Source organism: Sphaeramia orbicularis, chromosome 9 (genome assembly GCF_902148855.1).
Source record: "Sphaeramia orbicularis chromosome 9, fSphaOr1.1, whole genome shotgun sequence".
Taxonomy (NCBI): Eukaryota; Metazoa; Chordata; class Actinopteri; order Kurtiformes; family Apogonidae; genus Sphaeramia; species Sphaeramia orbicularis.
This window is the reverse complement of record NC_043965.1, coordinates 30,109,952-30,123,987: the sequence shown is the minus strand read 5'-3', so window position 1 is coordinate 30,123,987 and position 14,036 is coordinate 30,109,952. Positions and strand designations below refer to the sequence as shown.

General features: G+C 41.1%; 1 protein-coding gene across 1 annotated transcript in view; it reads left to right on the top strand.

Moving 5' to 3' along the window:
- Positions 1–14,036, top strand: part of adgrv1 (adhesion G protein-coupled receptor V1) — a 112,954-nt gene that overhangs the window by 23,067 nt on the left and 75,851 nt on the right. The window contains 26 exon segments of the mRNA XM_030142528.1: positions 447–573; positions 712–897; positions 1,030–1,210; positions 1,832–1,902; positions 1,904–1,927; positions 1,929–1,997; positions 2,088–2,209; positions 2,335–2,597; positions 4,824–4,950; positions 5,148–5,371; positions 5,888–6,114; positions 6,116–6,620; positions 7,975–8,348; positions 8,981–9,041; positions 9,044–9,159; positions 9,556–9,736; positions 9,922–10,115; positions 10,223–10,352; positions 10,655–10,735; positions 11,600–11,739; positions 11,931–12,296; positions 12,400–12,643; positions 12,747–12,962; positions 13,048–13,263; positions 13,383–13,627; positions 13,727–13,908. Of these exon segments, the coding sequence (XP_029998388.1) occupies positions 447–573; positions 712–897; positions 1,030–1,210; positions 1,832–1,902; positions 1,904–1,927; positions 1,929–1,997; positions 2,088–2,209; positions 2,335–2,597; positions 4,824–4,950; positions 5,148–5,371; positions 5,888–6,114; positions 6,116–6,620; positions 7,975–8,348; positions 8,981–9,041; positions 9,044–9,159; positions 9,556–9,736; positions 9,922–10,115; positions 10,223–10,352; positions 10,655–10,735; positions 11,600–11,739; positions 11,931–12,296; positions 12,400–12,643; positions 12,747–12,962; positions 13,048–13,263; positions 13,383–13,627; positions 13,727–13,908 (4,872 nt within the window).

Genomic DNA, 14,036 nt, shown 5'->3' with positions numbered 1-14,036 from the left:
TTTGTTTTGAGTGCTTTATTCTGCCCCATCTTTGTCTCTAATTACCCATTATGTCATGCTTACTTGGCCTCAGTTTTCTCAACACACCACACCCTGTGGAGCAATAAAGATGCAGGCATGTCATTGATTGACATGTTAATGAAAGTGGTATGAACGCTGGGATTCTTTGTATGGAACCAATAATAAATGAGCCCCAGACAAAAACAGGAATGCAGTTAGAGGTTTAGATTAAACTTGAGCCTTAATGTTGTGACGGATCAAAATAGGCAGGAGCAGAAATGCAAAAAACGTCATTGATCTCTAGCATCATATAGTATTCATCTTTCATTCATTCTTTCATTCTCACTCTGAGAGCAATTTTACAATAATTCACGAAGGAATGTGAAATGTCCAACACTAAAGTTAGTCATCTGTAATCTCTAATATTGTAAATGTGTGTGTCCCAGGAGTAATGTCGAAAACCAGATCCTTAAAGCTGGATTCACCAGTCGAGAGATTGTCATCATGGAGAATGATGATCCAGGGGGAGTGTTTGAATTCGCCCAGTTCTCTAGAGGTCCTTGGACAATGAATGTAAGCCTAAAGCCGGCATCCCTACATTAAACTCAAAACCATTGTATTGCCTTTTCTGATGCTTGTAGTGTTGGTTGTAAATTTTGTAAATTTTGTTTACTGTGCAATTTCAACTAACCTAAGTCTTGTAACCCTTAGGAGGGCGAGGCCGTGGAGCTGCACGTGGTCAGGGCTCAAGGACAGCTACTGACACAGCTGATCCGATATTCACTCGTACCATCAGGCAGTGCTGAGTTCTATGGCGCTACAGGCATCTTGGAGTTTAGACCAGGGGAGAGAGAGGTGGTGGTTGCACTGGTGGCAAAGCCTGATGGAGTGCCTGAGGTAGGAATATGGCCAATGTAATACTATAAATTCACATTTTTATGATATACTTTACATAATATACTGTACTTTCACATCAAATTGCAAAGTGCTTCCAGTGAAACAATATTGGTTTCTTTCTTTTGCCTCCAGCTGGATGAAACTTTCTCTGTAGTACTCTCCAGTCATAGCACTCCACCCAGTCGCCTTGGCAACCACAGGGTGGCCAACATCACTGTGAGGAGGAACGATGACCCGTTTGGGGTCATTGAGTTCATCCAATCAGAACTGACAATGGCCATTAACGAGAGTAAAGGGAACAAGACACACTTGGGTACGTAGTAGCAGCAGTCCTTTAGATGCTAGTGATACTTATCAATGTTAAGTGGACACTAATGGACTCTTAAAATGGAGCTAATGGGATTGAATCACATAATAGATACAGTGTATGGAGGATGTGCTGGATAATTCCAAAAGTTTGTATTTGAGTTGAGTTTTACATTTTATTTAACAAAAACAGTTCATGGGGCGACATGGTGGTGCAGTGGATAGCACTGTTGCCTCACAGCAAGATGGTCGATTCTGTGTGGAGTTTGCATGTTCTCCTTTGTGTTTACATGGGTTCCCTACGCGTACTCTGGCTTCCTCCCACTATCCAAAGACATGCACTAATAGGTTAATTGGTTAATCTAAATTGCCCATAGGTGTGAAGTGAGAGGGATTGGTTGTTCATCTCCATATATCAACTCTGTGATGAACGGCGACTCGTCCAGGTGTACCCCGCCTTCACCCATAGGTAGTTGGAATAGGCTCCAGTACCCCCGTGACCCTAGTGAGGATAAAGCAGGTTCAGAAAATGAATGAATGAAAAACAGTTCACTTGAAGACCAATGCACAGGTGATGAGTTGGACATCCATTATTCTAAACAGATAATGTTCGTAATTTTTCTTGCAGCAACATACCCTGTAGTAAGAAATAGGGGTACCTTCAGAGAAGTATCTGTTTCCTGGATTCTGGAGCCAAGCCTTGTCTGGAGACGTCAGCCCAGTCCCAGGGAAACATCACCTTTTTGGAAGGAGAATATCTGAAAAACCTCACTCTTTCTTCTGTACCTGATGAGGTAAAATAATACATTTACCTAAAAAAAAAACAATGCTTTCAAATGTCACTCCTATGACTATTTTTAAATTATGGTTTATTTTTATTTTAGATCCCAGAAGACATAGAGAATTTCACCATCACCCTGGTAAATGCTACAGGTGGAGCAAGATTGGGAAACAAACTCAATGCCAGCCTACAGATTAATAAGAATGATGACCCCATTTATTTTCTGGTAACACTTATCTTTTTTTTTTTTTTTTATGAAGAAAATGTCAAAATGACATTATTACAGCACGTTATGATATAGCTACAAACACGGATTCCACTCTCTTTCCTTCACTTCTCATCTGCACCTCAGAACCTGTGGTCGTGCGACTTCAGGAAGGGGGAGTGGCCAACTTTACCGTTCTGAGGGCAGGGCGGGCAGATTTCGTTGCCACAGTGATGTACCGGGTGGAGTACGGCGACGCGTCACCGGGTGACCTGACCCTGCTGAGTAACGACACATTACTGGTGTACGATGTGGGCGAATGGATGAAGAACATCTCTGTGGCCGTGGAAGATGACGACATACCTGAGACGGATGAACCCTTTTACCTTGTTCTGTACAATGCCACGGGTCAGTGTGGGCTTCTTTTCAACCAAGTTCATAACTGATGCAGGGGCTCACCAATGACGTTTTTTCAGCGCTAATACAATAAAAATTCTTAGTTGTCAAAGGGGGCTGATAAAGAGTGTTGCAGTAAAAATTATAATGTTAGAGTGAAAAATGACTGGCAATCTGACAAAAAAGCCTTATTGGACATTACCTTGAAACAAAAAGTGCAGGGAGCTCCCCAAAACTGATTAAGTTTAAGTAAAATAAGCATAAATAAAACTGTTTAAACAGAATCAGAGTGATAACTACAGAAAAACAACACTAACGTAGCAGCATATTGTTAAAGTAATGCATTTTTTGGCAAGTTAAATTGGATTGACCCGTGGGGAACCACGGGTTCTACATGTGGTCGTTTTTATACTGGAGAGAGCTGACTTTTAGGAAAAGATGTTAGTCTATATTTTATAAGTAATTACATAAAAATTAATTGGTAGATCATGATATTTATTATTTTACATATAATAGTTCATGTATTTTGATTACAACTGTTTGAATTGTGATAGTTATTTTACATATTTTGTTGATGTTGATGCTGCTGTTGTTGCTGATGATATCCTGGACTCATTGTCAATACCAAGGGTGGAATGTGAAAAGGGGGGCAGTTTTTAAAATCCACATCCCGACCCTGAGAGGCACTATCCCGGGGACCACATCCGGACCCTGAGGGCCAGCATCCTGGTCCCCCAGCACAGATATTTGTTGTGTATTCGCGTATGCTGTACCACATTTGTCCAGTAGTCACCACCAAAGCACTCAACATAATTGTAAGGCTATCGTATTCTAAAATTACTAATATCTCTAAAAATATTGATCCCATCAACTTGTCTTTTTTGCTAGTCTCTTCCTTGACCAAAAACACATGAGTATGCCAAACTGCAGTAGTCAGCTCTTTCTGGATTTTGTGTGATGCCCAAGACACAAACATACACACACACACACACGCACACACACACGCACACACACACACACACAAACAGAGTCCACTTCTCTTTTAAAATATAAGATAATGATAACAATAAACATAAGCATGCTGAATTTTGGAAAAATGACCAGGCCAGTGACTGGTTAACTTTAGTTAGTACTTGAGTGTGAGTGTTGGGTCTATTATGAAGAGACAATGTACCATATCAGGATCATATTCATATGAGTACATTATTAATACCATGTTCATGTTCCTTAAGAAAATAATAACAAGATCATGCACATGCCCTTAGAGGAACCTCACCTGAAAATTATTTTATCTACCCTATCCTCTGCTTAACGTCAAAAGTATGTGTACAAAGAGGGTAGCAGCATTATTCAGCAGTGACTGTGGTAACACTGAAGTGTTCCTAATCCTACTATTGTGTGTCAGGGACAGGAATGAAAGACCGATGGGCCCCAACAGGACCTTAATTACCAGACTCCAGACATTCTAAGACACAAAGACTGGCCACTCCACTGGCCTCTCTCTGTTTACTGATTGACATGGAGTAGAGTGAGGGTTAGGGTCTGGTTTATGCCAGGGGATTGTCCTTTATATAGAGAATGTGTTAAAAGTCAATAACCCTCATGTTAGAAGTCAATCAAGTTAATACCGGGAACCATGACACCCTGTACCTTGCCAGCTTTTATTATGAACACATTTGGATGCTTTTTTACAGTCTACTCGCACTCTGGTAACCTGAAGTATATGAGAGGTTCCTCGATTTGTGGGAATGTGATTTTAGCTAAATATTTACATGGGGTTCTTATGCCTTCATGCTTTTTATAAAATCTTTAAAAAATACCGTCTTCTGATTAGTTGTCCGTTTCTATAGGTCAGCCCTGCGATGAGCTGGCGACTCGTCCTGGGTGTACACCGCCTTCGCCCATAGGTAGCTGGGATAGGCTCCAGCATCCCCCTAGTGAGGATAAAGCGGGTTCAGAAGATGAATAGATGAATACCGTGTTGTGATTTATATATTGAGGCACTGTCCTTGATTTTTTTCATTTCCAACCTTTATCTATTACAAGATTTTAGGTTTTTTTAGATGTTTTCTTAGGAGTAGAAAGGGCTTTTTCCACCTAGGTTTGGTTGCCATAGTTATAGCATTACATAACAATAGCTGTATGGTTGGTGCTGTACATGTCTGTCTTTCTGTCTGTCTCCTAAACTGTAAGTGTAGTATAACTACACAGTGCCTGATGATGTACATCCATACACAGGTGATGCTGTTGTGTATGGAGCAGACACAGCCACTGTGGTGATTGAGGCCAATGATGATGCCAATGGGATTTTCTCTCTGGAATCGGTAGAGAAGCCTGTCGAGGAGGGCAGGACAAATAATTTCTAGTAAGGAGCAGGTTTTAATCTATTTTATGTTAAATAATCTAAAATAGGAGTGGTTTTCATACTCATTTTATCAATTTATCTTATTTTTTTCCAACCTGTATTTCTCCAAAAACTCTCTTATTTGTCTTTAATCCATTTGGTTAGAGATTTTCACTTTCTGTCTTCCTGAATTGTAAATGTTCTCTTTTCTGTCTCAGTGTCCTTCGTGCAAGGGGCCACTTCGGTAACGTGACAGTCTTCTGGCAGTTGTATGCCAATGACTCTGTGACTCCCTTGGAGGAAAACCAGGAGTTTACAAATACATCTGGCTCCATCACCTTCACCACAGGTGATGAGAAGAAACCTATTGTCCTGGAGGCCATCTCAGACAAACTTCCAGAGTTCATTGAGTTCTATATCCTCAGGCTGGTCAATATCTCAGGTAAGCCTGAATTACATGAGGAATATCTGTTATGTGTAGAAACACTGGTCAGTACTGCACTGATGATGCTGATGAGTGTTCATGATATATAAACAAATAAATCGTATAGTCAACAATAAAACCTATGATCTTTAACAAATAACAGTGGCTGTATACAATTTTTTTCTGCATTCAGGTAAGGACATATTTTGCTGAAAAAGTCCCTTTTTCTTTACTTATCACTGTTTTGATATAATTACCTTTCAATTTACTCTGAGATCTTTATGAACATCCACATGGTCAACAAGTTAAATATAGGAAAATGGCTGATTTTCACCTAAAAATGCAAAACACAGAGGATAATGTTTTCATAAATCACAATAAATCACTTAGAAAAGGTTAGAGAAAAATTCATTTGGGAGTCTCCACAAATATAGTTCTTGGTCTTAAATGTTTAACTGGGACATTCAACTTAGCATTTATCTTTGTCATTGAGTGAGACCCAATATTGATATAAATTATACAAATTTCCTTTAGGTGGTACCCAGGGATGGTGGACAGCTGGCTAACACTTCTCTGATGCCTCGGTACTCATCCCTTTCAACGATGACCCATTTGGCGTCTTTGCCATTGCTGACAACAACCTGGACCAAGAGGTAGCTGAAGATGTACTCTCAGAGGATGATACGTCTGACGTCACTTCCTTCACTATCCTTCGACAGCAGGGTACTTTTGGTGATGTGCGAGTTGCCTGGGAGATTGTTTTCTGGCCGCTTCCCTGAAGGCCTTCCACTGATGGATGACCTGCTCCTTCTAGCCTCTTTCCCAGATGAGGTTGAGCGCAGGCCTCATGCCAGAAGACACCACTCAGGCACAGACACATGGTTTTTCTCTGGGTCTCCAGGAGCTTATGGGATCATCTCCCCTGAAGATGGGCCTGCTTCCCTGGGCAACTTCACCTTCTCTGCTTGGCTAGTACCCAGACCAGACACTAATGGCTTCATAGTGTCCAAAGGCACCATGAATGGAACCTTGTATTATGGAGTGAAAGTTCACACCAATGAGTCTCATGTTACAGTGATGCTTTACTATACAGTTATAGGGTCAAACAATACCCAGGTGGCCCAAGCCACTGCTGAGAAGTTTGTGTTGGACAATACATGGTTACATATCATCATCACAGTGGATGACGGGATTATTGAGTTCTTCCTGGATGGGAGCCCTATTCCTGGAGGGTTGAAGAGCATCAAAGGAGAGGGCATCACAGATGGTGAGGTGTTTCTACCAGATATTTATTGACCATGACATGTTAAACTCAGTGTGTTTTGTAGAATGTAGAGTTTTAATCATATCCATGTTGTTTTCTCTAGTTCTTAAAATTTAAAATGTTTTATCTATGTTTAACACATTTTCCCTAACTTTCTCTAAATGTGTTTCTCATTACACTTTTGGAATTCATTTTACACTTTTTTACACTTAGTTTACCACACACACCCTGCTCCATTGCTCATTGTTCAGGACTGCTGGAGCTCTGCAATGCTTGAGTGACCACTTAGCCTCAGCACTGTTGGATATTGTTACTGCTAAAGGGAATCAGTTGGCATTTTCTTTTCTTCCCATTCGCTCTAATTAATGGAGACAATAGTGGTAGCCCGTACTGGACCAAAAGCTCCCTGAGGGGAAATATCCTGATGGCTCTTTGGCTAACTTCAATCACAGTAGATATATATGTTATCATCAATCATGTCATGAGTTATTGTGCACTACTGGTAACTCAACCCACAGATGGATTGCTTTGTGTCAGGGCTTTGTACTTGCTCACTGTGGTAGATTTACTGCATTTGCTCCTTTTTGTACGAGCAAAGAAAGCGATAGGCACGTGAGGTGTAAGCATATAAATGAGTAATGAGAAAGAGCTGGGACCTGGCATTTGTTGACGGTAATCAAGAGTCTCTTTTTCTTCCCAACACACTTCAAACACAGAAACTAAATGACAGTGGTTCCAAATTACATGACCATTACTGTAAGTTCTACCTCCACTTGGAAAAAGTTCTATTCATTAGTGTAAAAAATTGTCTGATCCATACGCGTCTGCTATGGTCTCACTTGATTTTAAACCAACCAGACACAGACAAAAGTCACATGACTGAATTTCAGGAGGTTCAGTTGAGTTACATGTTATACTGGAATTATTTTAATTTCTTTGCCTGATTTGTCACACTGTGACACACTGTTTGAGTTTGCATGCAAAGGATTATAATTATGTGACACGCTTATCTTCAAAAAGTGGAAGTTTGAAGAATTAAGAAGAAAAGTAAATCGTATAGCTGTTTTTACTCACCAAATGATATGATGGCTCAACTCACAATGATCTCATTCGAGACTTGTAGAACTAAAATTCAGTTGATTTTCTATTGTGACTGAGAGGCTGCAATGTCATATTAACAGCATGAAATGTTTTTAAAAAGACATGCACAATATATGTGACATTATATAGCAGTCAACGAATGATGCTCTTTGTTATCTGCATGTGTCTTCTCCTATCACACACTATACACTTGGTATTTATTTGAAGATTTAAATATTTTGCCACTGTTTTGTTTTTTGGGGGGGTTCTATTCCAGGACCTGCTTCAGTATTCATCGGGTCAGATCCTGAGGGTAAACAACTCTACACGGGCCTTCTCCAGGATGTTCGTTTTGTACGGAACAAGCTTGAGCGCAGCCACATCCATGAGCTTCACACCCAGCCTGCTAAGACAGATCTACGAAATGTCTCAGGTTACCTACTGTACCGGCAGGATGAGAGGCAGAAGTCATTTGTGGTGGAAGTCAGGGATGATGATGAGGAGGAGGGAGAGGAAGTGTTTTATCTACAACTGGTGGCCGTGCATGGTGGAGCCCGTCTGCCCCTCCCCAGACCCACTGCCACTTTGAGAGTTATGAAAAGTGACAATGCCAATGGGCTGTTTGGATTCACCGGTGGCTGTATACCCGATGTAAGTGCTCGGTGTTTAGTAAGCTGTGTGTTGTGAATAGTTTAATCCAGAAGGGAGCATGAAAAAACATAGAAACAGATGTAATGTAAACCCACGGCTTTGCCAGTCCCTGTACTTCTGCATATTTCATCAGCCTTCATGCCTGGCTGCAAGGAGAGCATGCTGCCCCTTTTTAGTTGGATTGGATATGTGTCCTCTTATGTTAGCCCCTCTCAGGTAGAGCGACAGCTGGTGAAGCTGCAGCAGGTCTGACACTCAAGGCATTCCTGTAGAAGGGGATCAGGAGTTCCTATACTGGAAATGGGAGATCTTGTTCTTCGTTTCCATCAGCGCAACAGGTGGCAGGGCTGGGGCTGGCATTCCATCAGAACTAGAGGATTTCTAAATATTCATGCCCTTTAAAAGCCGTAGAGGCATGTAGGCTATCAGGTGTTCACTCTCCAAATCACACAATTAGAATTAGGATAGGTCAATAATGCAGCTGATGGGAGTATCTTCAACCATAAAAAATGACTACAGTTGGATGCATTCAGTATTGATCATTTCTATTAAGATTTTTAGAATCAGTTAACATTTTTATCCCCTTGTTTGTTTTCTGTTTTCTATCTCTTCTCTTTAATTTGTTCTCACAGACCACAGATGAGGGCTCCACTATCTCTTGTGTAATTGAGCGTATGCGTGGATCGCTGGACTATGTTACGTCAACTACAATGTAACCCAGATGGATAGCCCGGACAATGAGACTCCAGCTCACGAAGATTTTGTTAATGCCACTGGAGCTGTGCTTTTCATGCCGGGACAGCGCTCTGAGGTGTGTGCATAGTGTGTGAGGGACTAAGCAGGACAGTGGAGTCATGTTTTATGAGCTAAAAAAACCCTGCTACATTACTCTCTTTGTAGAAACTACTTTAATTTTACTTTAATTACTTTGAAACTAACTAATAATAAATGTATTAATGTATATAAATGTCTGTTAATGTGTGCCCAGGTTGACACACAGAATTGCAATGTGTCTAGATAAGCAGCCCCACCTAGTGGTCGGTTTGGACTCCAACAGGTGTTAGTTGAGGATTAAACTTGTTTACACCCGTGGAACATACAATAATGCTATACTCATTGTATTGCATTGTCTTAAAGTGATACATTTCAGGACTTTGATAGGTAAGGTAAAATCCTGACATTCAAACATACAAATCTTTGTCTTTAGGTACTGAACCTGGTGGTGTTGGATGATAACCTCCCAGAACTGGCAGAGTCCTTTCAGATCACGTTGGTGTCTGCTGAGTCTGGTGATGGGAAGCCAGGCTCCACCCCTACGAGTGGCGCAAGCATTGACTCCAATAACTCTGTTAACACTGTCACTGTAACGGCAAGTGACCACCCCTATGGTACGCTCCAACGTACCCCCCAAAAATAGAACTTTTACAGTATTATGTTGTTTTATTTTGACTTTAATGGTCAGCTGAACATTAAAGCTTTTTTCTTTCTCCCTCTTGTGTAATATTATGTTTCAACATGTATCCTCCCCTACCTTTTTTATTATAAAATCAAACTCACACTTTTCCCTCACTAGGCCTGCTGCAGTTTCAGCCCACACTCCCAGGTGAAGGCTTAATATCTCCAGCATTGGAACCTGCTCATATCACTGTCAATGAAGAAGATGGACAAGTCCGTCTGGCAGTGGCCAGAGCCCAGGGTCTGTTGGGCAAGGTGATGGTAGGCTACAGGACAACCCCCTTTACAGCGTCAAGCCCTGAGGACTATGAGGTCAGTTTACTAATGAGTTGATCCACTATATGATCATTTTGGTACCGCCTTTCCTTTCAGCTTTCTTCTTTCATTTATACCTGTTTGTCTCCCTCTGTCTTGGGTAGGATTCAGATGGCCTTCTGGACTTTCTACAAGGCGAGAGGTTGAAGTTCATTACTGTGACCATTGTAGACAATCCTGTGCCTGAGCTGGACAAGATTTTTAGAGTGGAGCTCTTCGATGCAGGTGGAGGAGGTGAGAAATCCATGCTCAAAATCCTTTCAATTGCATAAGCCATTTTTTTTCTTAAATAGTCAGTTTTAATTCTAGTACTTCAAATTGAAGCATCTGTAAGTTGTTTCGTTTTCCCCTGATTAGCTGAAGTCACCCTATGTTCTGCCTTACTGATTTGTGTGTTTTGTGATTTGTGTGCTGTGCTGTGCTGTGCTGCTTCCTGTACTCCTGCCTACCTATTCTCCTTTCCATTTGCCCTTGGTCCTCTGGTGTGATTTTACCCTGATTTGACACTTGTGTGATCCCGGTGTGTGATCCATCAGTGGATCAGTTTCTGCATAGTGAAGGAAGTGGTAGTGGAGAGAGTGACTCTGACTTTCTTCTTCCATCCTATCACCATCGTGGTAAGTTTCCCCTTCCCTTTATTCCCTTTACTCCCTTTACTGCTTCTTGCCTCCATTCCTCCTTTCCTTTACCCAAAAACTATTTTGATCTGTTTTTAGACTCAATATTTGTTAACTGTAGACAGTATTTGTTTATGGTTATCCCACATATATAAATATTCTGACAGTTTGATTTTGCTTAGATAAAATAAAAATATTCAGGAAAATTAAAATAAAACCAGATAATTAAGCTAATGTGTCAAATGTTCCTAACACTCCACCACACTGGCTTTTCCAATGTGTGAAATAAATGAAAGTAATAGAATTCCCAATCTGGCTACAAGCCTTACAAATTTTCACTGACCTACAATCCTAAATCAAGTCTCAAATTAGACATTAGTTTAAACAATATAGATAAATTCTCACCAACTCTGTGCAAATGTATGTGTATGTGTGCTGGCATGCACATGCAAGTGCACGTCTTATTGTGTGTGCTATTTACATTGCACTGTGACCCCTGTGAAATACGCAGAGAGGGATGTGGGAAAAGTAAATAGCCTTTCACAGAAACTGGTGGTGAGTGTGTGATATGAAGTGTTCTAGACCCCAGTACTTTAGACTAGCAGTTTGGAATTCTATCTGCCTTTTTGAAAAAAAAAAGTTTGTGTATGTAAGGCTGTTTCTGAAACACTTGACCTCACTTTTTCATGCAGTATTATTTAACCATCATCATTACCATGAAACCATGTTGAAATCACCTGCTTCATATGATTAGAAAATTACAAAATTAATTCCTCACAAATCCAGTGCCATCAAGGTTTGCTTTTATTTATGACAAACTGTACATTTTTAAAGTAACATGGGATCTGGTACTTTTTTGTGTAGCCAGCTTGGGAGTTGCATCACACATCACAGTGACAATTGCTGCCTCTGATGATGCACATGGAGTGTTCGAGTTCAGTCCTGATTCTCTGTCTGTTGATGGGACAGAACCTGAAGATGGCCGCAGCTCTGTGTTCCTACAGGTCAGTCCAAGATACAGTGTAGGCTTTAAAATACCCACTACATAAGTAGATAAATGTTTTCTTGTCTTTCCATTGGCAAATAAAGATGGCAATATACTGCTTTAAAATGTGCTCTTGTCTTTTGAAGCAAGTCTATGAAATGAGATTGTTCACCATCATGTTAAATATATTTTTTGTTTGTGCTGTCTCAGGTGGATCGGTCCTTTGGTGACCTTTCCAATGTCACTGTCTACTGGGAGGTTGATCCCAGTTCAGAGGGTGAGCTCGTCAGCAGTTCTGGAAATATTACTTTTGGTGTAGGTCACACAACAGAAAACATCATCATCGATGTGGCCCAGGATGAGATCCCTGAGCTTGACAGGACCTTCAGTGTGTCTTTGGTTAACGTCTCCAATGGCCGCCTGGGTGTCCAGACATCTGCTACCCTGACTGTCCTCGCCAGCGATGATCCTTATGGTGTTTTTGTATTTGCTAATGTAACAAGGCCAGTCCGTCTCCCTGAAGCAGACTCATCTGTCAGCCTTACAATCCTACGACAGAGAGGACTGATGGGGGAGGTGAGATAAAGCACTAAAGGTTTAGGATGTTTATGTTATTTATGATAATATTCTCTAACAAAATTAAATCATTTTATGTTGAAACATATTTCCCAACTTTCAGGTGCGTGTCACATATGGGACACTAACTGAAGCAGACCCAGCTCCTTACAGAACTCCTGGGGTGGGACGAGCCACTGAGGGACGGGATTTTGTTCCACTTTTAGATTCTGTTGTGTTCTTGGCCAATCAGAGTGAAGCGAACATCACTCTACGAGTACTTGATGATGAGGATCCAGAGAGAGATGAGTCAGTGTTCGTGAAGCTGATCAGTGTTCAGCTCATCAGAGGAGAGCAGGACAGACTTAGTAAATATTTGTTTAAAATTTTGCTTCACAAAAACACTAACACATAATAATCATTCAACTGTGTTACAAAACACTGATGACATCCTTTTGCTGTCATTTCCAGTTTCCAATTCCCCGTCTCTGGGCTCCAGGACTGACACTGTAGCCCAGGTAGTAGTGGAGGCCAGTGATGATGCTTTTGGGGTCCTCCAGCTGTCAGCTTCTGCTGTCAGTGTGACCGAGCACTACGTTGGTCCAATAATAAATGTCACTCGCGTTGGAGGGATTTTTGCTGATGTGTCTGTCAAGTTCAGAGCAATACCTATAACTGCCAGAATCAGTGAGTGCTATTAAATTTTTTTTGTCTTTCTGTTTTGTGTATATGCAGGGCAATCATGTCCATGTTTGTGTTTGCATGCCAACAGGTGAAGACTACAGTGTAGCATCCACTGATGTTGTCCTACTAGAAGGGGAGTCCAGTAAATCTATACCCGTCTATGTCATTAACGACTTGGTCCCTGAGCTGGAGGAGACCTTTCGCATTGAACTGATCAATCAGACCACAGGAGGAGCTCTCCTCGGTGACCTCACACGTGCCATTATCACCATATTGCCTTCTGACGACCCTTTTGGTGCCTTCGGTAATATGCTAATAAATGTTGGATATGTTTCACCCTTTTTATCTTACATTCAAGATATACTTAGTACAGGATGTTGGAAGACAATTTGCTGTTATTAACCCAGATTTATGTCCACCTAGTCTTCCAGGCTGATCCAGTGACTATAGAAGAACCAGGGGCTAACTCTATTGAGGTCACTCTACCAATAGTTCGTAATGCTGGGACTATTGGTACAGTGGTTGTGCACTGGCAGGCTACTGTCAATGGTAAATTAGCAGTTGGGGACATCAGACCCACATCTGGTGAGATGAAGTTTGCCCCTGGAGAGACAATAAAGACTCTGAGAGTGGAGGTTTTAGCAGATGATGTACCTGAAATCACTGAGGTAAGAAACTGACTCTTAAAATGACAACATATATTTGAAATAGAACATCATTCAGAAGGACTCTTCCAATGTTTATCATGCACTTCTTGTCATTTTAAGATAATCAAAGTGGAGCTCACTGGTGCCAGTAATGGGGGAAACCTTGGATCCGACACATCTGTTAATATTATAGTGCCTGCCAATGACAACCCATATGGGACAGTCTACTTTGAACAGTCTGTTTACCGCATTCAGGAGCCCTTGGAGGGAGTTTATAGTGCCAACATTTCTGTGCGCAGAAGGTACTTTTACATTTATTACCTCCGCCAAGGAGGTTATGTTTTTGCCGGCATTGGTTTGTTTGTCTGTCTGTCTGTGTGCAAGATAACTCAAAAAGTTATGGATGGATTTGGATGAAAATTTCAGGAAA